This window comes from Drosophila arizonae, chromosome 2 (genome assembly GCF_054131065.1).
Source record: "Drosophila arizonae isolate 15081-1271.41 chromosome 2, UAZ_ARI_1.0, whole genome shotgun sequence".
Classification (NCBI taxonomy): domain Eukaryota; kingdom Metazoa; phylum Arthropoda; class Insecta; order Diptera; family Drosophilidae; genus Drosophila; species Drosophila arizonae.
Window position 1 is genome coordinate 21,832,168 of NC_142922.1, and position 25,058 is coordinate 21,857,225.

Here is a 25,058-nt window from a genome sequence, read left to right on the forward strand (position 1 = left end):
AATTGTTTTAGATTCTCTGCACGTTCCCAACGACGCTTTTCAGCTTCAGCACCAGCACATTGCATGCTGTGCTGCAATAGCGAATCCGAATGCGCAAACTCCCACCTGAGTCCCAATTCATTGGAAGCCCAGCGCTGCCCGCACTCACGTCTGCATCCCGCCCCAGCCCACAGTAATTGGCGAAGTCACTACCGCTGCTATTCCTGTTCACGCCCACGACGTTGCCAGTGCCAGTGCTAGTGCCAGAGTCAGCGCCATCGCCATCGCCATCGCCATCGCCATCGCCATCGCCAGCTTCAGCGCCAGGACCAAGAAGCGAGCCACCAAAAACGCTGATTCAGGTCATTGTATGTAAAAATTAATGGAACATTTTCCAGCAACGAGAATTTCATCTTTTCTTTTCACGTATTTGTACACGGCAGCTTGTCCGTATTTTCCGTACAGCTCCTGTTCGCCAATCACTTTTTGCTACCAATTTGCGTTAGTTCGCCTGAAAAGTTTCATTTATTTCATTTGTAAGTCAGAGCTCTAAGCGAACATCAACCCGTTAAAGGTTATACTCGCAGCCAAAAGAAAAGAAACTATTGTTTCTATGAATCATAAAGTGGTACAAAAAAGTTATGTTTACATACATGCACATACACATGCATATGAATATACATATGCATACATGTATGTAGTGGCTTCGTTAAGGCTCAGCGAGAGCTTTAAGCTTCACTCAACTTTCTGGGGAAACCGCAAAATTTTGATTTCATCCTTTAACTCGTTCACATTGAAAGAGATAGACAGAGAGAGGGAGAGAGAGAGAGAACAATTTATATTAATAGGCATTAGCGGCGGCTTTCAAAAACTGAGCGCCAACAATTGCATATATGCAAGCTATTTAAGCCCTCATTAAGTCAGAAAAAGTTTCTCAAATATTTCAACTATTTTACGACGCCTAAGCACCGGCATCGGCGCATAGGCCGCGAAGGGCCTAAGGCCCAGGGGGTGCCGGAGGGGCCGGAAGGGCCAAAGGGACGTGGCGGATGAGGTGAATGAGGTGGACGCGTGAAACGCTTGACGGTGTCCTTATGGAATTTATGCAGCTCGTGATGGCCTTATGCTGAAAGTTTCGCCATCGCCTGAGTCATGCCCCGGCAGCAGCCTCGCCAGAGAATTGGCGAGGTAATGCTGTTATCTGTTTGTGTGTGGGCCAGAGATGTGGGCACAGCCTGGCGTGTCTGTTGGTAAATGCTCTTTAACTTATTACAGGCGCAGCTGCTTGAGCTTCGTTATGCCAATCATTTCTATTCCGCACTCGAGTGCGTTGCCAGCCGTCAAAGCTAAACAGTTTACTGCTTAAGCCCGCACAACTATCAAAAGGCGTCGTGCATTAAAGCCAATACCATCTGACACTTGTCTGCAAACTTCGATTGAGTGAAACGGCGGTATTAAATGATAGGATAGATACGTATCGAATTGGTAGCAATTACGCTAGCAGCGGATTTAACTTTCTTAAGATGAGAATTTGAACGTTTGCATTTTAATGCTGCTCGCTGTGCGCTGCTCGATGCATGCTGCATGCTGCATGTTGCCTGCTCTGCTGTGATAATGGGTATTTCATTTAAACTAGCGCTCAAGCACTTCCCTGGAGCGGACATTCCCATAGCATAAAATATGCTGGCTGGCTGGCAGTTCGCATCCGCCACCCAGGCCAACCACGGCCAATGTGCGCTTATGCCCCTTTAAGCCCTTGTTACTCCGATGGCAAAGGCGCCTTTAAAATTCCATGACCCTAATTTTTTCGGAAGCAACTGCAACATTTGAAAAACTGCAATTAGGCTGTAACATGTCGTTGGTGGGGCCGGTGGGGGGAAATTGTTGGGTGGCAGTCGGCCAGCTGGCGTGTTTAGGGTGATAGGGTGCGTCTGCTTTTGGGTTAAGCACATGTTATGTTACAGTTACAGCGACTCAGTCACCTTATACTTCGCACAGAGCACGCTTAACGAGCAGCGCGGTCGGGCCGGCGCGGGCGGTCACAACTGAAATGAGACTAGTCGTAGCCTGGCCTGGTCTGGTCTGGCTTGGCTTGGCTTGGCGCTGGCTTGCCTTGGCGTTGGCTTCGTGCCACCAGCTGCCGCAGCAGCGCCAACTGCAGCAGGCAGCTGGATGGATGCAGCAATTCAAACACAGGTGCAGGCGTTGCCAGTGTCACCATTTCAACCATCTCCGGCTCTATGCTGCTTTTTGCTTTAGATACGAACGTGTGTGTAAGTGTGTGTAAGAGAGTATGTGTATATGTGTGTGTGTGTGTGCTTTGCTGGCTACCCGCAGATGCTGTGCATGCATGACAAATATAATTGCAACACTTTGTGGACTTGTTTGAAGTGAGAAGAATTTTGACACCATTTCGCTCTAAGGACGCATTTCTTTGCATCTTTAACTTAATTTGCTGTCCCCGGAGTTTTTAATTAAAGCCAAATGCTTTGTCTGCCAAAGTTTGTGGTTACATTCAACAAACGAGCCAAGAACCTTGCCGTCTGCTTCAGTTTACAGCTCAAACCAACTACTTTGAGGTTCAGCTTTAGAAACTAGAATTCGCTTCGGGTTTCTTTGCTTTCACTAGTGCTTGATGTTGTTGTTGTTGGCTGAGTCATCTTACAATCTATTCAGGTCAACAGGAAAATTCGCTCAAGCAGTTCCTTTTCATTAACTTCCATTTGTTTCACACACAAGTATATATATGTATGTACATATACGAGTATATTATTTCTTTAATTTGAATGAGATATCAGAGCTTTAGTCAGTTAGGCTGTATATGTAGATGTATCAAAGCCATTGCCCAGCATTTGCTGATCAATCCAATCACGCGCTAATGCGACATTGGCGTAGGCAGCGGGCACCTCATCATTGCATCCAATGCCCCAGGCAACAATGCCGTTTTGCTGATAGCGATTGTCCGACGATAATCCGATTGGGCATGCGAGCGGCGCACCGCCATCGCCTTGACAGGTGTCGACACCTCGCTGGCCACCAGCACACATGAACGAGCGATCCAAGGCGAATCTGGGACCGAGTCGCGTGCTACGCAGCCGTGATTGGCAGCTGTTGAAGTCGACAACGGGCAGCGGGACGCGCTTCATTATAACGCTGTACTTTCCAGCGGCACCAAAGACATCCTTGCCCCAGCCGGTGGAGTAGCAGGTGGTGCCAGCCGTACTGCTAGCGCCCTGGGGGGGCAGACACACCACATTGATGTGATCCGCCAGTGTGAATGGCTGTGAGAGTATAACCAGCGCAAAGTCATTCGCAACATTCCGGATGTTGAATTGAGGATGCAAAATAATTTGCTTGGCCGTTTGTTCCTGGTATGGCAGACGCTCTCTGGTTGTCTGTGCGTCCCATTCACCTGCGCGGATCAGGAATGAGCCTGGGGCATGCGGGAGTAGGCAGTGCACTGCAGTCAGCACCACCTGCGGGTGGATGAGTGAGCCACCACAAAAGTAGCTAAAATTGTTGGCATGTAGCAGCGCAACAGTCCAGGGGAACTCGCCAAATCCGGCCTCATTCTGTGTTGCACCGGTCAATGTGAAATCCAATCCGCCGACATTGCGAATGCCACAGCCGCGTGGCTGATTTGGCCGCTTCTCCAAAGGCGTTGGATTTAGGACCTGTTCGCGTGTGCGATTGCCAGCGCAGCAAACGTCCACAGAGGAGGGACAAACAGGATCATCATCGCCAAAGCGAATGTCAATGACACCAAAGCCATCGAATGCGCCGTCCTCGGTGATGCTGTTCGTCGACGGATCGCACATATAGTAGGGTACGCAATTGCAATTGGACGTCTTTCCACTGATCGAAGTGAAGTCAATCAACGGATTTGAGGCGCCAATAGGAACTGGTGTAACCACCTCAGCAAACCCGCCGCGTGCCGGTGGTAGACTTGGGTTCGTATTGAAGATATCCTGAATGTTTCTCTCCACATTTGAGGACTGCTGGGGAGCGGCGAAGACAGAAGAGCAGCTGATAATGGCTAGAACAGCCCATGCGAGATTCTGGCGTAGACCCATCCTGTTTGCAATTAGAAAAACTTGTTAATCTAGTTTTGGCTTGAGAAGGTCAACATTTCAAAACATACTTTGAAAGAAGACCTGATAAGGTCCAAACTAATTTTTCATAATACAAGAATTCTTATCAAATTTCAATACACGACAAAGCAAAAATAAAATTAAATACACATTTACACAGAGATTATATGATGATGCTAAACATTTGTAATTGGAACCTGTAGAGCATGTTTGACTTGTTTATATCGCATTTGAAATAAATAGAACACAAAACATTTTTGTTTTGATTGAAAACTTTCATTCCTTACACGTTCCATTCTATGTAAACACACACACTTAACAGAAAAAAAAAAAAAACAATGCCTACACTTACGACTAAATCCGAGAGGGGAATTCCAACTAATTAATGACGTCAAGTTATATCACAGTCACTTACGGGCAATTCCTACTAGCGGAAATTTTTGCCAAAAAAGTTTAAAAACCTTTAGATACTCTTACTAACCTTCAGTTATGTAGTTTCGGTAACCTTGACTTTCGGTCGAAATGGCCAACCACAGCGGCTGATTAATGCGTTATTTCTATTTAATCTCTCTCTTGTGGGGGAAGCCAGACAAACTTTTAAGCCCGTATTCCAACCAGTTCCAAGAGCTCTGAACGCGAACGAATTTAATTCAAGACTACCTCCAAAAGCTTTGAGCCAGCCAGATACATGCGAACAAATGCACAGCGATGAGCTTTAAGGTGAAAGCTTTTAAGCGTCTTAGCTCTCCCTCTCTATCCCTCTCTGATTCTCTCTCTACCTCTCTGTCGCTGTCGCTCAACGCTTGACTCTGATAAGAGATAATCTGCAACTTACAATAAACAAGCAGCGAGCTCTCTTCACTGCGCTCGCTCAGTCACACATCGTGAGCACAATCCAGCTTGTGATCGGCCCATTAAAGAAACCGGTTTAAGGGGTTCATAGCACACGCATGCACGCACGCACACACACACACACGCACACACGCAAGGCAGCAGTTGTGGAATCTTCAATTGTGCATATGTCGGCCAAAATATGAATGCACTTCATATTTATTGTTCTTAAAACAGCTGATTGAATGTAAACAAGTATGAAAACAATTTAAATATAGAAAACCAACTGAATTCCAATATAATTAAATTATAAAATAAAATTACAAGTTACACGACGCATAAATTTGATGAAAAGCCATAAATTATGGAGGGGGTAGAAGGTAGAAGGCAGGACAGGTGTAATAGAATGGTGCGGAATATTTTAAGAGAAGCTTACAAAAGTTTATTTTTGTTTTTTTTTTTTTTTTTTTTTTTTTTTTGTAGGAATGGGAAAATAAAATATATACATATACATATATATTTTACCATTGTTATTTTTTTTTTTTTTTACTTTGCGCAGCTTTAGGTTTCTTAGAAAGTTTTCAAATTAGGAAAAGTACAATTCCTGGTTACCAAATCATGTTGGGGAGTGTTATAATTGAAAGTATTATTTTATTTTGAGACAATCATAATTATAATGTGACATGTTTATTAAGCATCAGAGCATTTAAGTTTGAAGTGCTTTCATTATAATAGTAAATGTTATATTTTATATAAATAATATATCTCAAACATTAACTAAAAAGGCATAAACAATATACAAATTCAAAGCATACCGATAAGCTCTCAATTATTTAAATAAATTTAGGAGATTATCAGGCTATAAGTCTCTTGTTACCTTGTAAAGCTGTCCCTTACTTAACAATCACAATAGATATTTAGCAATTTATCGATAGATATTATATTTACCATAATATATATATATATTACTATAAAAATATATACATGTATATATATATATATATATATATATATATATATATATATATATATATATGTATATACTATAAAATATATATATTATATAAACTCTAGAGTAAACATAAAAAAAAATAAAAATAAAAAAAATAAATAAATAAAATTTAAAAAAAAAAACTGCCCTCTATTTGATAGGGTCCACTATAGCGAAAGCCAACTATGCTTAAGCTGAACTTTAATATTTGCATACCTAACAATGGTCTTTTACAAAATATTTGAATTGACACCGACGGCTAGAATGTGTTGCCCGTGGGCAAATATGTGTATGTATGTGTGAGTGTGCACACGGCCCATGCATGTGTAGAAAAGGTATGAAAAATCTAAAGCGTTTGATTGGCATTGATTGTGGAAGGCCCCTGGGGCATTTCCTGGCCGCAATCAAGCTACTTCGGCAAATTATTAGCAACAATGATTGCAGGATTATTTTTTTGTTTTACACGGAAAGATACAGATATGAATGTACATAAATGTATACATTAACTTTTTGTTAAGTATAATTGTTCGTGTGCATGTGTCTATATTTGAGAGAGGAGATGAGCATATGCAAATAAAGCAAACTTTGAGCCGCATTTGTTGCATCGGGAAAGACGTCGGAGAATAATAATTAAAATACGCTATGCAAATTACATTCAAGGTCTCCAAGAAACAACAAGGATAAAGGCAACAAAGTTTCGCAATTATGCGCGGCAAAAAGTTGGAAGCAGGAATCACATGTTTTATAAGCTCTGAATAAAAGATTGTCTGTTTCGCTTTGATTGTCATCTGGGTTTACTGCGAAAGTGTCGGGATTATATGTTTTCATATGTTAATTGCTTTTAATAGAAAGTAAATCTTGAAATCCAAATACATATGTATATAAATAGAAAGCATAATTTTTATGAGACTGAAGGTTTTCACTTCAAGGAAATAATAGAAAGAAAGCAACATACAATAAAGAAGAATCAACTGTGACAACTGTGCCATATATGTATATATTATGAAGATGTTATATAGAATTATATTGGGGTTCAGAGACGCCTCATTCTGCCGGCTGCACACATGTGCCGGCAACAACAATGTATGAATTGTATTTGTAATATTCTAGTATATAGTTTTCATATGCAGCTTGTGTTTGCAAATTGTACCTTATGAGCATACAATGTTATAGATAGGCAATAATTATATATGCAAACGCATTCAATTTGATAAGTTCAACGAACGATTAATTGATTTGCATTTTGCCGGTGGAAGCGGTTTGTTCAAGTTCATTAACTTTAAAGGCATTACACAAATTTAAGTGTAACCAACTATGTATGTATATAGTATATATATAATATATCTGCACGTATGTATACCTGGTTGCTGTGCTATAAAAAAGAATAAAAATAAAAAAATAATTGAATCACACCATAAAAGAATACTCTACGTCTGTCGCATATATAAAAATCTTCTTGTATATAGATATGCAGAAAAAACTTGAAAGCAAGTCTGTTGGCTCAACATTTCATCGAATATAATATCAAATATACTTGATTTGCTGCGATAAATAATACACTCGATCTTTGGTGCTTTATCTTATTTACAGCCAATTACGTATTTCCAATTATTAGCTAAATCATATTATTATTATTACTTTCTAACCTTTTTAGCCTTTTAACCTTTCACTGAAAATCAGCATTGATTATCCAAAATTTGGGTTATATACAAAAGCAGCTCTGTATAAAAGAGACGGCTATGTATATAGCCTAAATGTTAAATTATCAAAGCTGATTTTTATTAAAATATAATAGAGCAAACTTTTCCTTCAAAGACGCGTCTCTATAAAGCTTTCTCATACTTTTGGCAAATATGTGAAAATCGTTTTGAAATGGTTAGCCAAAACATATTTCGCATTATTGCAAAGTTTCCCAACTCCAATAAAAAGTGACTTAAAAATCTATTTAAGCAATATTGCCTCATCAGTATATGTAAATAAAGAAACTGAAAGGAATAAGCATAGGCTCTATTACGAATGCTATAAATGACTTACGTAATAGAGTTGTTTCAGTTGTCTTGATGGCTACACAAATTCAAAGACAGAGAGAGTGAAACAGATACAGAAAGAGAGAAAGCCAGGAAGTGTTTAACTTATGCAGATTGAATATAACAAAAAGAACTTTTACACTAATTTATATATATCTATCTATCTGTATATTATATACCAAAGCTGATGTTATATATGTATATAAAATATATTGATAAGGGAAAGTTTTTGAAGAATGTATAGTCAGAGTATATAATTTATTTCCCTTAATGGGCGAACCTTAAGTCTAGCAGCAGTTGAAATATCAATGCATGGTTAAATGAATTGTTTATTTATGGAATTCGTTGACTTTAATTACTGACGAGTGTTTGTGGTCAAAGTATTCGCCATTTTTTATTCCATTCCTTCTTGGAATATGTAATATGCCCTAGCAAAGGTATATAAACAGCCAGTGGTAAGTTCTGGCTTCAATTGCTATTTGTCTGGCAATTCGGACACGCACTCTCGCTGGATTACGCAAGCCATCAACGTATTGTGATTTATAATAGTGTTACAGTGAAAACAATTCGTAAAGGATTCCCGTAAAGGACAATCGAAATAAATTGAACATTCTATCCCTTTTGCTCAAATCAAGTGCTTAAAAACTCAGTGCAATGGCGTCCGAAATGTCGTTGAAAAAGAACAAAAAGTTCTCTCGGGCTTATCCTGAAACGGATGGCGATGATATTGTTATTTCTGGCATGGCCGGCAAATTTCCCAACTCGAAAAATATATCGGAATACGAATACAATCTTTATAATAAGGTTGGTAAATATCACGTGTTATATCAATAAGAAAAAGTGCGGAAGAAAAATTAATACTCTTTAATGAAGTTAACAAAAAAGTTATTCACACCACGCGACTTTGACAAGCTTAGTTAATATATAGCTTAATAAATATATTTATTACAAAATGCGAATTCGAGAAAGTTCTATGAGTCCAGCAAAAACAATAAATCATTAAGGAGAACCTTTAGTGAAAAACAAATTTATAAAGAAATCCACTAAATTAAAAAAGACTAAAAGACAAATTATTTTTAAAATTAATTTCTCAATCAGAAATTAAAATCTTCACATGAACTATTGGCTGATCTTGGAATAACCTTTAATTCTTTGCTGTCCTTAGATTGATATGGTCGATGATGATGAGCGGCGTTGGCGTCACTTTAATCCAGAGATTCCGAAGCGTTCTGGTAAAATTAGTGAACTCGAAAAATTCGATGCGACGTTCTTTGGAGTGCACTTTAAGCAGGCGCATACCATGGATCCGCAAACTCGCATCTTGATTGAGACGGCCTACGAGGCTGTGATTGATGCGGGTATCAATCCAAAAACTCTACGTGGCACTAAGACTGGCGTCTATGTAGGCTCCTGTATATCCGAGTCGGAGAAAACTTGGTTCTATGAGAAGGTTTCATCGGGTGGTTTCGGTATCACCGGCTGCAGTCGCGCCATGATGGCGAACCGTATTTCGTACTGCTTGGGATTGGAGGGTCCATCCTTTTTGCTCGACACGGCGTGCTCCAGTTCAATGTACGCTTTGGATAATGCGTTCAGTGCCCTTCGTAATGGTGAAATTGATGCCGCAATTATTGGTGGCTCGAATTTGTTGTTGCATCCCTTTGTAACTATTCAGTTTGCTCGGTAAGCATCTATTGGTGTTCAAAAATGTCAAAATAGAGACTAATTTTCAAATACATATCTTCTTCGCAGACTTGGTGTTTTGTCTCCTGACGGTTTCTGTCGCCCTTTCGACAAAGACGCAAGTGGATATACCCGTTCAGAGACAATTAACTGCATGTTTCTTCAACGGAAGCGAGATGCGAAGCGCGTCTACGCAAGTGTCATTTACTCAAAGACCAACTGTGATGGATATAAGCCAGAGGGCATTACCTATCCGTCGGGCAAAGTTCAACAGAAGTTGTTGGAAGAGTTCTACAAGGAAATCGACCTCACACCAAATGACTTGGGCTACTTGGAAGCGCACAGTACTGGAACTGTGGTGGGTGATCCAGAGGAGTGCAAGGCAATCGATAGTGTGCTCTGTAGCCAACGGAGCGAGCCACTTCTAGTTGGTTCCGTTAAATCTAATGTTGGACACTCGGAACCTGCCTCTGGCATCTGCTCCCTCGTTAAGGCCTGTTTCGCTTTCGAGACCGGTTTGATTGCACCCAATATCAACTTTACCGAAGTGAAGCCCTCAATTACGGCACTTGCGGAAGGACGTTTAATCGTGGTCAAGGACCCTACTCCGCTGCCCAAGCCATACATCGGAATCAATTCATTCGGCTTTGGTGGTGCTAACGCCCATGCCATCTTGAAAGCCTATCCAAAGCCAAAGGTTAACTTCGGCATACCGAACGATGATCTGCCACGACTTTTGACATGGGCCGGCCGAACGGAAGAGGCTGTAAATGTGATTTTCAATGCCATCGAAAAGAAACCGTTAGATGCCGAGTTTATTGCACTTTTGCAAAACATACAGGAGGAAGATGTGTCCGGCATGGTGTTCCGAGGCTACGGCGTATTTGCGAATAACGGCTTGGAACCCAGCAAGGCTCTGGTCAAGGATGTGCAGCATTACACTGGCCTTAAGCGACCCATTGTCTGGGTTTTTAGCGGCATGGGCTCTCAGTGGAACGAGATGGGCTCGTCGCTGATGATAATTCCACGCTTCCGACAGTCCATTGAGATCTGCCATAAGACTTTATTGTCCAAAGGACTTGATCTCATTGATATACTCACATCGAATGATCCAGCTGTTTATAAAAATATCCTGAACTCCTTTGTCGGCATCGCTGCCGTGCAAATTGGCCTTACTGATGTTTTACGTTCCCTGAACTTGGAGCCGGACTACATCATTGGTCATTCCGTTGGAGAACTGGGCTGTGCCTATGCAGATGGAGGTTTGACAGCGGAGCAAATGATTCTCGCTGCCTATTACCGTGGACGAGTCAGCGTGGACACTGACAAAATCAGAGGTGCCATGGCCGCTGTGGGCATCGGCTACAAGACGATCAAGAATATGTTGCCCGAAGCCATTGAAGTGGCATGCCACAATAGCTCCGACTCCTGCACAATCTCTGGGCCAATCGATGATGTTACTCGATTCGTGAGCGAACTGAAATCGAAAGACATCTTTGCCAAGGAAGTGCCCTGCTCAAACATAGCATACCACTCAAGGTATATTGCGGCCATGGGTCCGTCATTGCTCAAATACATGAAGGAAACAATTCCACATCCGAAGGCCAGAACCGAAAAGTGGCTGAGCACCAGTGTGCCGAAGAGTGACTGGGAGCAGCCCCAAAATCAGCAATGCTCAGCCGAATACCACACCAACAATCTGTTGAACAGTGTGCTCTTCGAAGAGACTTTCTCGCAGTTGCCCAATAATGCCTTGACCATTGAAATAGCTCCTCACGGCTTGCTAGGCGCCATTCTCAAGCGATCTATGCCGAACGGTGTTCACATTGCGCTGACAAATCGAGGAAACAAGAACAATGCGCTCTTCTTCATGACGGCGCTTGGCAAGTAAGTATTGTGACCTTCTATTGTGAATACATTTATATCATTTTTCTTTTCATTTCAGACTGTATCAGAACGGACTTATGGTACCAGTTGCCAATTTGTATCCCAAAATCGAGTTCCCCGTGTCACGGGGCACACCGTGCATCAGCTCCCTGATCCGCTGGGATCACAGTGAAGATTGGTTTGTGACCAAATATGAAAACATGAAGACCAAATCAAGTGGCGAACGCATGTTCGCCATCAACCTGGCCAGCGACAACGAGGAATTCATGAGCGGACATGTCATAGACGGCAAAATTCTTGTACCAGCGACCTGCTATTTGCAATACGTTTGGGAGACGTTCTCGCTTATGTACCATGGCCCCAGCTATATGGATGTGCCAGTCGAATTCGAGGAAGTTCAGTTCCTCAGGGCCACGAATATGTCACTCAATGGAGAGGTAGAGCTAAATGTTATGATTCACTATGGCACAGGTCACTTTGAGGTAAGTGAAATCTAAATCACTAAGAATGAGTAAGGTTATTCATATACATATATATTTATATACTCTCAGATTACTGAAGGTGGCGCTTTAGTGGTTACCGGTAAAATCAGAGAGATTGAAAATCCCCCCATACCAGATATCTATCACTTCGAAAAAGAGTCCAAGTTCCCGATGGTATCCAAAAAAGACTTTTACAAGGAACTTAAGCTGCGTGGATACCATTACAATGGAGCGTTCCGAGCTGTAAGAAGCGCTCGTTCTGATGGACAGTATGGCCAAGTGGAATGGAACTACAACTGGGTGACTTTCATGGATGCAATGTTGCAAATCCATATATTGGGCACTGACTCACGCTCCCTTCTGTTGCCAACGAAAATACGTAAGCTGCGTATCAATGGCGTCCATCATTTCGATTTGATGACCAAAATGGATCCCGAGAATCGTGTATTTGATGTGTATGTGGATCATAAATATGATCGCGTTGTAGCGGGAGGTATCGAGTTGATTGGACTTCATGCCAGTCCAGTGCAGAGGCGCAGACCACCAGGCATTCCCGTATTGGAGAAATACGAATTCGTGTCCTACTTGCCAGCTCCCCAAATGAGTCTGTCGAATGCAGCCCGCATTTGCGTGCAACTTGCCCTGGAGAACGTGCCCACGCTTAAGATGAAGCTCGTCGAAGTCGACACTGATGGTAGGGATACCGTGCTGGATAAGTTCACCGATGCTATCGAGGATCTGCCCGTCGTCACTGGAGAGTATATGTACTTGACAAATCGAAAGGTTGAGGAAATGCCCGGCGTACATGTAGAAAATGGAAAGTTGGCTAGCCTAACCAATTATCACTTCGTGGTGGGCGGTGGCATTTGCGGAGCACTCAACGAAGATGTGAATACGAATGCACAGAAGGTGCTCGTGGACAACGGTTACCTTTTGATCCGAGAGCGACCCACAACGAACATCAGCAGCTTAAAACTCCCTGAACAATTTCATTTGGTTACGGTGATTCCCATTGACGGCAACGAGGAAGTTCTCCTGCTGCTACAGAAGGTCTCTAAGAAGTTGCATATGGAACCCACTGTCGTTAAGGTTTCGGATAAAGACTCGAGCTTCGATTGGATAGGTCAGGTGCAGTCCGCTATAAGCATGAAGACGCCTGTCGTTATGTATGCATTCAAAGAGGAGCTGAATGGTCTGATCGGCTTGGTCAACTGTTTGCGAAAGGAGCCCGATGGCAATTTGGTCACCTGTTTCTTCATTGATGATCCTAGTGCACCAGAATTCGACCTAAAAGATCCATTTTATGCGAGTCAGTTTGCACTGGGCCTTGCATTCAACATCTATCGTCAAGTAAGTAGCATCTTGGATATATTTTACAAGGATTATTAGAATACATATATGATTATTGATGTAGGGTGCTTGGGGCAGTCTGCGACATCTGCATCTGCCTGTGAATGATGAGGTCAAACCTCGAGTGGATCACATTTATGGCAATGTGATGCAGCGCGGCGATTTGTCTTCATTGCGCTGGTTCGAAGGTCCCCTCGATCCCCAGGACTGCAGAATTAAAATAGCGTACTCATCGCTCAACTTCAGAGACGTAATGCTGGCCACGGGCCGCCTGGCCATTGAACTATACGGCACGAGTCGCATCGATCAAAGTTGTGTGCTCGGCTTCGAGTACTCCGGCATCGATAAGAAAACCGGTCGTCGGATTATGAGCATGGTAGTAAAGGGCGGTGTTGCGTCGTATGTGGAGAAACCCTCCAAGCTGATCTGGGACATTCCCGATCACTGGAGTCTGGAGGACGCCGCTACGGTTCCCGTTGTCTACATTACAGTCTACTACGCCTTCTTCATGGCCACCGATATTCGCAAGGGCAAGAGCATACTCATTCACGCTGGCACTGGCGGCATTGGCTTGGCGGCCATTCGAGTGGCTTTGGCCTACAACTTGAATGTGTTCACCACTTGCAGCACACCCCAAAAGAAAAAGTTCCTGTTGGATACGTTCCCACAACTGAAAGGTATACACAGAGTGCATCAAATTTATGGATGATATATTTAATCGAATTATTATTTAGAATCCCAAATTGGAAACTCGCGTGATACGTCTTTCGAGCTGATGGTGCAGCGAGAAACCGATGGCAAGGGTGTTGATTTTGTGCTGAACTCCTTGTCGGAGGATAAGCTGCTGGCATCTGTGCGCTGTCTTGGTATGTCCGGACACTTCTTGGAGATTGGAAAGTTCGATATGGCCAATGACACAAAGTTGGGCATGAGCTGCTTCCTGAAGGAGCTCACATTCCACGCTGTGTTGGCTGACAACCTGTTGGTGGCCCCCGATGAGGATATTTGGGTAATCATTGCCCCCATATATATATATATATATATATACATATAAATGAGTCCATGTATTTAATCTAACTAATTCAATTGTTATCTGCAGCACTTGAAGAAACTAATTGATATGGATATTGCCGCCGGCATTGTGCAGCCCTTGCCGGTGACCGTCTTTCCGGCGCACGAACTCGAGCAGGCCTTCAGGCATCTGATTGGCGGCAAGCATATTGGCAAAGTCATAATTAAAGTACGTGACAACCCAGAAGCAGCCGAAACGCTGCCGGTGCGTGTCCTCAGCCAAGTGTACTTTAAGCCGCACATGAGCTATGTTATACCCGGAGGTTTGGGCGGATTCGGCATGGAACTGGCCGATTGGATGGCCCTCCGTGGCGCCCGCAAGCTGGTGCTTAGCTCCAGCCGTGGCATCAGCAAAGACTATCAATCCTATCGCATTGCGTACGTAAATGCATTTGAATACCAAACATCTAAGTAATATAATTGTATTTCGAAACAGACTTTGGAAGACTTACGGCTGCGAAACTGTAGTTAACATGGCGGACATATCCACAATTGAGGGCTGTCGCAATCTGCTGCTGGAGGCTGCCAAACTGGGACCAGTTGGAGGCATTTTCAATCTGGCTGTGGCGTTGCGAGACGGCATCTTTGCCAATCAGACCGTGGAGCAATTCATGCAGAGCTTCGCGCCCAAGGCGATTGCCACCAAGCACTTGGATCTGCTGTCCCGCATTCTGTGTCCGGACCTGGAGCATTTCGTGGTATTCTCGAGCGTGTCGTGTGGTCGAGGCAATGCTGGGCAAACGAACTATGGTATGGCCAATTCAATCATGGAGCGTATCATCGAGTGCCGTCACAGAGATGGACTGCCGGCGAAGGCCATTCAATGGGGTGCTGTGGGCGAGGTTGGTCTGGTCGCCGACATGGCTGAGGATAAAATTGACATGGAAATTGGCGGAACGCTGCAGCAGAGAATCTCGTCGTGCCTGCAGGAGTTGGACACATTGTTCAGTGCAAAGTCACCGATTGTCGCCAGCATGGTGGTTGCCGAGAAACGTTCGGGTCGTTCCGGAAACGAAAGTATTATCGATACGGTAATGAACATTATGGGCATACGTGACCTGAAGTCCGTCTCCCTTGGCACAACCCTCTCGGAGATGGGCATGGACTCGCTGATGGCTGTTGAAATCAAGCAAACACTTGAGCGTGACTTCGAGCTCATATTAACGCCACAGGATCTCCGTTCGCTCACCTTCCAAAAACTGCAGGAGTTCATGGAGGCGAGGGAGAAGGATAACACGGATGCTGTGAAAATGATTTTCGCCTCTGACGGCCAGCCCATTGGCATGGACCTGATGCTGCGCAATCTGGGCGATGAAGCCCACTGTGACCAAGTCATGTATGCTCTGAAGACCCGTGCTCCGCCTTCGAAGCAAAGTGTGCCACCCAATATCATAATTCCCGGCCTGGAGGGCACAGCGGGCCAGGCCTGGTATAACATTGGCGCCGGCCTGAACAGCAGGGCCAATGTGCTGCAGCTCCATCAATTTGCTCAAGCGGAGACTGTCAGTGAGATAGCTAACCTGGCACTGGAGGTAAGTCAATGAGCCAATATCAATGCCATCAAACCCTAATGAAAATTCTTTTGCAGCACGTGAAAACGCTTCTGAAGCCGACTGATCCATTCTACCTCATTGGCTACTCCTATGGCTCCTTTGTGGCACTACAGCTGGCCGCTTTGCTTGAGAATTCGGGCTTCCGTGGACACATCCTGCTCATTGATGGAGCCCCACACTTCCTGACCAGACTAACGAATCTCCACTTGGGTGCAGACTACACCGATAACGATCTATACGACTTGCTCTTCTCAAAGATCGTCAGTCAAATATTCCCTGACGAGACTAATGAGTCCGCAGCCATTATGTTCCATAAGCTCGATACTCTCAAGGAGAAAATGGACTTGCTAATGGAGTTTGCGGAGAAACAGAAGATTTACAGCAAAGAATACTGCCGAGTTATAGTCGAGGCCATGTTCCACAGGGTTAAAATGGCCGCTCGATTCGACGTGGACAGCATAAAGGACTTGAAATCACCCATCACACTAGTTCGGCCCGCAGAGGTCTCTCTGCAGGATATCGAGGAGGACTATTGTGTGTCGAAGCTGACATCGGGCAAGGTCACGCTCAAGGTGATCGAGGGCAATCACACGACCATGTTGGACAATCCAGTGCTGCCACAGATTATCAATGGATTCGATCCCGGACTATTGGACGACAAGAACTTCGAGGAGTATATCCGAGATGTTAAGCCAGTGACCGTGGTCTAAGCATTCCATATTATCTTTTATTATCTTCTAGTTATTTTCACTTAAACGTTGTCAAGCTTGCACATCACATCTTATTACTGTAATACTAATAAAACATGTTTTCTTCACAAATTTATGGCGTTTCACATTTGAAAACGAACTCCAGACAAATTTACTAATTTACCCTAATTGCTTAATATCAATGCTGATGAACCTTTTGCGTGTGAACGCTCTGAACTGATCTTCGATCACTTACTCAAACCACAACCAGTTTAACAATTTATGAATATGTTCGAATGAATGTCGTCTCTTCAATAAAGCAACTCATTAAAGATTGTTCTTAAGTTCGGCACCCCGCAGATTTTATGATATGGTTAGCTGATTCATACAGAAGAGAGATTCAAATATATTCCTTACACCTATTCAAAATTAAACCGAAAGTAATTTGAGTGAAAAGAATATCAGAACTATATTTAAAAGTTTCTTAAAAATTTCCAATACTTAAAATCTAACGCGGTGTATTCAGTGCCTGCTGCACCGTTTGCTGGAGCAGCTGCATCTTGTGGTAGCTGGCGACATTGCTGAACGTCTTGAGCAGTTTCTCAATTTCATTGCCGCCGATGAGAGGCAAAAAGTTGCCAGCACAGGTGCAAAACTCGGCTAAATTCTCGCGTTTGATTTCGTTGCAGCGCGCACAGCGCAGGTCCTGCAGAACAAAGGACATCAGCTTGCGCTGAAGCACATCAATCATGCGCATCTCGATCTCCTCATTGTCATAGGCCACATAACACTGCGCGCAGAGCCAGACAGGGCTGCAGGAAAGTGAGAATAAGTATGAGTCCTTAAGGATAATTAGCCAAATACTTACATGCCATCCTTCATAGCGCGATGTTTGTCCTTGCACAGGTCGAGATCGCGACAGTGATTGCATGCCTTGCATATGACCTCGTTAATGATGTACGTATCACAGGGATCTGTCCATTCAGCCAGGTCGGAGAACTCGCCCACGCCAACCAGACGCAGCATATTGCGCCGCAGCTCATTGATTTGGTCCGCCAGTGTCTTGTCCACGCTGAGCACCTTGACAAGGGTGCGAATGAGCTCCAGGCCCGGACTAGGCTTGCCTTTGCCGTAGTTCTTATGCAGCTTCAGCACAAAGTCGAAGGCACAATGCGAAATATCCTTGATGGCCTGTTCGGTTGTTTTGCGTTCCGCCAGCGCTTGCATGAAGAGCGTGAGCAGGGATTCAAATTTTTCGCGGCATTCGTTCTCCTCCGGCAGCTGCTCTCCAATGGTCCAGTTTAATTCTAGAGCCAGCTCCTCTTCCTCTTCGTCTTGCTCCAGCTGCACCTCATCAGCGCCAGCTTCGACCTCTTCTACGTCATCATCATCATCATCATCATCGTCATCATCGCTGCGCGGCTTCTTCCGGACCTGACTCTGATGCAGAGTGGTGCTGCCCGCCGCTATGGCCGAGACAGTCTCATCAATGCCCTTGGGCAGGCTGCCACGTATGCCCGAGAAGTTGGACTGATCCAGCCAGAGCATGAAGTTCCAGCACTGCTCAAAGCTCAGCTGTATAGAGTGAAACATTTCCTTGTTGCGCAGGCTCTGCACAATGTAGTCCACATAGCCCAGGGCATCCGAGACGTTCTTCTTGCCCGAGCTGAGAATGATCCGGTTGAAGTCAGCATAGACTATGGTGGCACCCAGGCGCTTGAACTCCGCAATGATGCGCAAGAACATTTTCCGCATCAGATTGTTAAGAGACCTGCGCAGCGCAGGATCATAGAGCAGCGCATTGCTGGAGCGCACCCAGCGATAGAAGTGCACGATTTGAAAGTCGGAGAAGATGTTCTGATTGATGGACACCTCACGGAGCCAACCATTCACCATGGAGCGCATTACGCGAAAGGCGGCGGAGCACAAGGCAGTCTCATCATAGCTGGGCAACGTAGCTGCCGGCACCGTGCCGATCATTTCCTCGAGAGATGCTTGCGGCATTACGTCGAACGTGATGGCAGAGGAGGCGCCCTCCATTTCCTGAATCCTGTTCGACTGCAGCAATGCGCTGACGGCCAAGCTGTCCAGAGCCAGCTCGACGCACACATCTGGATAGAAACCGGGTCGATTCTGCACCACCGTGATGTTCTCCTCAAACTCGGCCAGCAGACGGCTGTCGTCCGCCTCACGGCCGCCCAGATCCGGACGCGTGCTGGCCGACCACCAAAGCACAAAGTTGTGCTTCTGCAGCAGGCGGGCGAAGAACAGATCCGCACCAAAGAGCACCGTATCCGGCGGCATGTTGCCGATAGGCACATGGAAGTAACGGCACTGATCCAGCATAAGCTCCAGCACGTTGTTCAGATTGAGGAAATGACGCACCACTGCGCGCGCACCCTGACGCTGCCAGTCGAGGCCGGAGAGCAGACTCGCATCATCGGAGATGTGTATCTGGGCCTGCGGGAACTCCAGCAGCACCGGCATGGCGGCGCTCAGTTTTCGCGCCTCGTTGGCCGTCTGCAGACAGAGCATGGTGGGACCCGGCTGCTCCTGCTTGTAGGCAGAGAGGGCGCGCTGTATGTGCCTGTAGATCTGCTTGACGTCCACCTCGATGAGCACTTCGAAGCTGAAGTCGTCCGGTGGCAGCTTCTCGACTTGTTCGGCCTGCTGCAGATTTTTGATCAGAGCCAAACGCTCCGCCGTGTAGAGCTGCTTCATGTTGGGCATTTGGTTGGCTCGCACGGTGTCCAGGGCGAAGACGAAGGCCTTCTTGCTGGGCAGCAGGAACAGCGCCCAGATCTCCTTCTTAGCCGTGGGTATATTGTGCTGGTAGAGATAAATCTTGCGCAGCTTGGTGCTGGCGTGCTGCAGGTATCTGATGTGCGACTGTGGGCGCTGCTCCAGCTGCTCAATGTTGAAGCTCTCCAGCTCGCGCGTGGACAACTGGGCCAGGCGACGCGCCTCCTCGCGCTGCACGCCACAAATGCAGCCCATGTCCATCAGGGCGCGGAACTCCAGCGTCATGTGCGTCTCGTAGATGCCCTCGATGTCGGGCGTGGCCAGATCGGCCAGCATGCCCAGACAATTGTCGCGGAACAGCTGCTCCGGCACGCTATACCGATACAGATTGTAAACGGGCCGGGAGCGGGGCAGCACACGATTCACCTTGCGCCACAGCTGCCCCTCCTCGGGCGGCGCTGCACTGCGCTGGTTCACGTAGAAGATGCGCGGCACCGTCAACTTGATGCGATGCAGCTCCTCGCCAATCAGCGCCCAGACATTGAACTGGCCCAGATCGTTGACCGGCACCAGCTGCAGTATCTGCCAGGGCTGATCCAGCAGCGTGCGCTGTGCCCGCCGCAAGAAGCCTCCCAGCGTTGCGGTGGCCGTGGTTGCCCTGCTGGCGGCCTGCGCGGATGCAGCTGCAGCTGCGCTGTCGTTGCCACTGCGATGGCGTTTGCTCTGCTGGCGGCAACGCTGACGCTGCTCCTGCTGCCAGGCCCATTTGCGCTTCTGGAAGCGCACCCATTCCACAATCGTCTTGCGCGTCTCGCCAATGGGAGGCGGCGCGCCCAGAGCCTGGCGCCACGTCTTTGGCAGAGGCGTGGACTCGCCACCACTGCCCTCTCCATCCTCGCCATCGAGTTGCGTACGCTTGCGCTTGGTTACCATGGGCCTGCCAGAGCCGTCGGCATCATCTTTGCCCGCCAGGTCCTCCATGTCGCCTAGCTCCAGCTGCTTATCCTCCGTGGTCAGCGCTGGCTTGGGCCGCGGCCGGCTGGTGAACATCTCGTTGATGCGCCGCTGCTTCAGCACATCATTCTTCTCCAGCATCTTCTTGTGCAGCCAGTCCGGATGCTGCACGCGCGGCACCGGATTGGCCAATCCCTGCAGTGCAGCGGGTATGGTGATGATCTTTTGGATGGTGCCGCCCAAGCGCTCGATATAGTAGTTCCAGTCGAGCACATCCCGGATATCCGCATCGCCCATGGTGTTGTCCTTGAGCCAGCGGCGCAAGTGATGACGCCGCACACTCGGCTCCGACTGGAAAATGGCCAGCGGAACGGCTCGCTCAGTGACCGGTGCTCCCTCGGGCTTTTTGGATATGATGTACTTGCAGGCCAGGCCCGCATCCTTGACCATCTGCTCGCCGAGAAACTCGGCCAGTCGCTTGGCCGTCGATATGGATGTGCTCTTCTGCGCGCCGTATTCCTCCAGCTTCTTCGACATGGACTTGTTCTCGGCAATCAGCTCGAACAGCTCCGAGTCTGGCAAATTGGAGCCGCGACTGTAGAGCACATCCAGCCAGTAGTCCGCCACCTTGGCCACAGAGGCATAGCACTCCTCCAGCGTGCTGCCGGCCAAGAACGCTTCGAATACGGAGCTCTGGAAGTTTTTGATCAGCTGCAGTTCACCACGTCGCTTCACCTCGAAGCCCTTCAACTCGGCCAAGGAGCCATCGAAATTGAATACCGCATAGCGTTTCTTCAGCTTCTTGCCCTCCTCCTTGGCGGCGGGCAGCACCATGGCCAGATACGGACCGTCAACCTCAAAGAAAATGGAGTTCTCATCGCGCACATCGTAGCTGGGCGGCTCGCCATCCGCTGACTTGCGCAGCTCGTGGTACTGATCGTTGGTGAAGTGATCCTTGACCATGGTGTTGAGCACAGCATTGGGGTACGAAATGTTGATCTTCTTCTTCTTCTCGTGAGTAGTATGCACCGTGAACTCCTGGGGAAAGGAGCCCGGCAATATGCACCAAATACCATCCGTGTCCAACTCCAACGGACGCCCAACGCGCTCAATAATCTCGCGCGCCTTGGTGATGATGTTGGAGCCCGTGAGACAGACAATGCCCGCCATGGGCATGGAGTGCCAGCGCGCACCCCGTCGCATCACATAGCCATAGAAGGAGTTGAGAATGCACTTGTGGGCCAGCTGCAGTGAGTCGTACAGCACCTCGCGTCCCTTGGCCGCTTTGATTTCGGCTGCATCACCCGAGGCGACAGCGGCATTGACCGCCGCCTTCGCCGTCTTGGTCAGGCCCTTGTATTCGTAGCGGCGATCTCGAAAGGCGCGCACAGTGTCCACATAGAAGCTGTTCTCCTTTTGGCAAATGGTCGAGGTGCGCGTCTCCAGTTTGGTGATCTTGGTCTTCTTGTACGCCTTGCGGCAGTAGTCCGAGAGACGCTTCTTCTCATACGCCGCCTGGTCCTCCTTGGAGAGCTCGTGGAAGGCGCGCGTTGGACCGCCTGGAAAGAGCGGTGGGAACTTTTCCGTTTCCAGCTGCTGCTGAATGCGCTGAAACTCGTTGCGGGAGGCAGGCAGCATCTCGCCGCGCCAGAGCCAATCCATGGTACGCTTGCAGCGCACACCAGGCTTGTTGAAGTCACACGCGGCGCAATCCAGTTCGGTGACCATGGCCGATGGCTGCAGCCGATTGGTTAAAATGATGTTCGGGTACATGGCGCCCACATCCAAATGGTAGATGACCGGCTGCTCCAGCCGATTGGGTATGTCGTGCAGCCCCTGCAGCGCCTGGACAATCTCCTGCTTCACGTCATCCAAATTGCTGACCAACTCCAGGGGTATGCCCTCCTCCACCTCGATGGCGTGCTTGAGCACAGCGTCCACATGATCCATTAGCTGCTTGACCATGCTGGGATCCAGCCTGAAGCGGCATGGTATATCGGCGCGAAAGACGCCCGACTCCAGCGCCTCCACGTGCCCGCCCACATACGTCTCGGAGTCGAGCACATGACCCTCGTTGGAGAGCTTGTTGAGCTCGCTCTGATGCTTGTTGGGAAACACAATGTTCGCATGATAGGCCTGCACCATGAGCAGCGTCTCGCACAGCGTGCCGGAGCCCTTGCGCAGTATCTCGTCCGGCTCCATGGGAATAATCGTGTTCAGGGCGAATATAAACGGATGCACATACTTCATGTAGAGGTAGTAGGTGGCCACCGCATCGGAGACGGAGTAGTTGGACAGCACTTGTGGCTGCTCGACGGCCATACGGCACATGTCCTCGGGATCGAGCTCGACCGGATCATAGCGCAGCTTGGCCTTGGCCACCGCCTTCAGGCCTTGGGAGCCGACGGGCAAATAGGAATCTCGCTTCACCCAGCAAAGACAATCCATGTGTATGGCGGGACGACTCAAGTAGTTGCCATCACGCATCTTGGAGAAGCCGATCTCCTGCTTCATATCCAGATCGTAAACAGCCGCACGCGTCTCCACGAACGGCCAATCGAAGAAATCACCGTTGTAGGTGACCACAATGTGCGGACGCACCTCCATGATGTGGTCAAAGAACTTCTGCAGCAGCTGCATTTCGTTCTCCTCGTTGAATATGATGAAGTTGCCCTCAAACTCGGGCTTCGGCGTGTACTCAAAGTCCTCAATGTCGGAGGAGATGATCTCCCGATTGGTTATCAAATAGCCCTGGCCATCAATCATGTACGAGATCATCATGATCTGATCGGTCTGGGCATCGGGAAACTTGAGCGGCAGCTTTGTTGTCTCAATATCGAAGGCCAGCACCACGGGCTCCGGCCGGTCCAAGATATCCGGCCGGCACGTAATTATCGGCAGCTCCACGCCACTGCGGCAGCGTATATTATACCACTGACCACAAAAGATGCGCAAATCGATGGAGACGCGCACATGGTAGGGCACATCGTGCTCCCGAATGTCCATGATGCAATCCATATAGTCCTGTTGTCGCTTTCCGCTGCCATCGTCCGCACCACTAGCCGATTGGGCCAGCGAATTGGCCAGCATTTGCATGTAGTATGTGTTGGACTTCTCCCGCTCCGTATTGCGACGCACTGCAGCCATGAGCTCGCGACGCACCTTGGTCATGGCCGTCTGGTTGAGAAACGAGAGCTTGATGTAGTGCTGCTTCAGCCCCGACAAATGATTGGCCAAATCTAAGTCTTCCTTCGTAATGTGCTCCAGGCTAGCAATCTGCCCCGAATACTTGCGGCCCAGGAAGCGCGCCACCTCCAGCTGCATATTCGTCTCTGGGCGTATCAACAGATAAGGCTGATAGGCCACGGTGCACTTGAAGCGCGAGCCATCCATTTGTATGAAGAACAAATCCAGCGCAGCCACCAGGCGACGATCGTCGTCCAGCACTTCGTTCTGTGGAATAGAATATATATATTTCTGTTTAATACTCATTTATTCAGTGCCTCACCGTGTGCATGTTGATGAGATAGCCGGTTCGCTCCTGACTATCCTTAACTCTGTCGAAGCCATATTTCGAGTCGATTTTATCGTTCTCCCGCGACTGCCGGTAGCCTGCCTCATTGAAGAAGTCGTCGCTGGCAGAAACGAAAACAAATCACATTAGGCTTGCGGCTCCACAGCATTTAATAGCCTACACACTTACCCCTCGGCACGTGTTTCACTAACAAACTTGCCAGTGTTTTGGAGCACCTTTGCCCTGCCACTTTCTGCCATTTTATAATTGCTTTTAAATGTTTATTTCACATTTATATATCTTAGTAAATTATGCCTTGATTTGGCGCCTTTTACTGCAGCTGATGATGGGCGAACGGCTGGCAAATATCGATACATCGATATTTTACGCATTAAACTGGCTCAGCTGACCTAATAAAATGCGCAACGTGAAGTTGGCTCCAAAGACGCAGCGCAAAATTGAGTAGCATGAGGCTGCTTGCGCGCCATACATTTAAAGTTGTCTCAGCTTAACGAAACTTTATTGTAAAATTCTATACTAAAACAGAAGGAATTACAACGAATTAAATTCTATTTACGATTGATATATAACGGATATATAAAAATAATTATTATTTTGTACATTTCTAAATAATTGTTGTGGAAAATAGTAAATTGATAAAATTGTGAAGTAGGGCAACAAGTCATTTGGGTGCAAGTTAATAAAATTTGACAGCTGTATGCGGTATGTTGACAAAAACGAAATTAATGACCGCATGCTGCTGCATTGTTTTAGATTTGGCCAGACACTTAAAAATAAATTATGTTATGTCCTCATATAACACTTCCGAATGCCCCATTGACGACCGACAAGTTTTATACCACTTAAGTTGGCTAGTATACCAAAATATTTGACTCAAAACAAACCATTATAAATTTTATATGTATATCTCTCGTTATGTTAATTCCAGCCAGTTTAGTTTGCAGTCCGCTGCATTGTGCATGTTTTTGTAGCCTCAAATCAAATTACACACGCACACAACAAAATTCATTCATAAAATCCGGCTCACCTACACGCGTAGTAAAAATGCAGTCGGCGAGCAACGCATACATACATAGATACACACACATGCAACACCATATTCACTCACTCTCTCACAACGGTGCAGTGTTGCGCGCAGGCGCTCTTTTAGATTCTGCTGGTCTGGCTCATGCGCCCTCGCGCTCTTTGTCGCT

The 25,058-nt window shown here is 46.7% G+C and overlaps 3 protein-coding genes across 3 annotated transcripts; 1 reads left to right on the plus strand and 2 right to left on the minus strand.

Moving 5' to 3' along the window:
• Positions 1–2,724: 2,724 nt before the first annotated feature.
• Positions 2,725–4,741, minus strand: LOC108621677 (phenoloxidase-activating factor 2). The gene is made up of 2 exons (XM_018019129.2): positions 4,552–4,741; positions 2,725–4,053 (listed from the first exon to the last, which is right to left on the minus strand). Exon 2 carries the CDS (start codon positions 4,050–4,052, stop codon positions 2,790–2,792), a length of 1,263 nt encoding a protein of 420 aa, XP_017874618.1. The 5' UTR covers position 4,053; positions 4,552–4,741; the 3' UTR covers positions 2,725–2,789.
• Positions 4,742–8,384: 3,643 nt separating this feature from the next.
• On the plus strand, positions 8,385–16,766 carry FASN3 (Fatty acid synthase 3). Its single transcript, XM_018019123.2, has 10 exons — positions 8,385–8,723; positions 9,085–9,602; positions 9,672–11,489; positions 11,548–11,971; positions 12,041–13,321; positions 13,386–13,998; positions 14,056–14,330; positions 14,421–14,770; positions 14,829–15,924; positions 15,981–16,766. Exons 1-10 carry the CDS (start codon positions 8,574–8,576, stop codon positions 16,653–16,655), a joined length of 7,200 nt encoding a protein of 2,399 aa, XP_017874612.1. The 5' UTR covers positions 8,385–8,573; the 3' UTR covers positions 16,656–16,766.
• A 312-nt stretch (positions 16,767–17,078) lies between these two features.
• PolE1 (DNA polymerase epsilon catalytic subunit 1) lies at positions 17,079–24,222 on the minus strand. Its single transcript, XM_018018494.2, has 4 exons — positions 24,034–24,222; positions 23,839–23,965; positions 17,503–23,783; positions 17,079–17,446 (listed from the first exon to the last, which is right to left on the minus strand). The coding sequence occupies exons 1-4, from the start codon at positions 24,102–24,104 to the stop codon at positions 17,143–17,145; spliced, it is 6,783 nt and encodes a 2,260-aa protein (XP_017873983.1). The 5' UTR covers positions 24,105–24,222; the 3' UTR covers positions 17,079–17,142.
• Between the last annotated feature and the right edge of the window lie 836 nt (positions 24,223–25,058).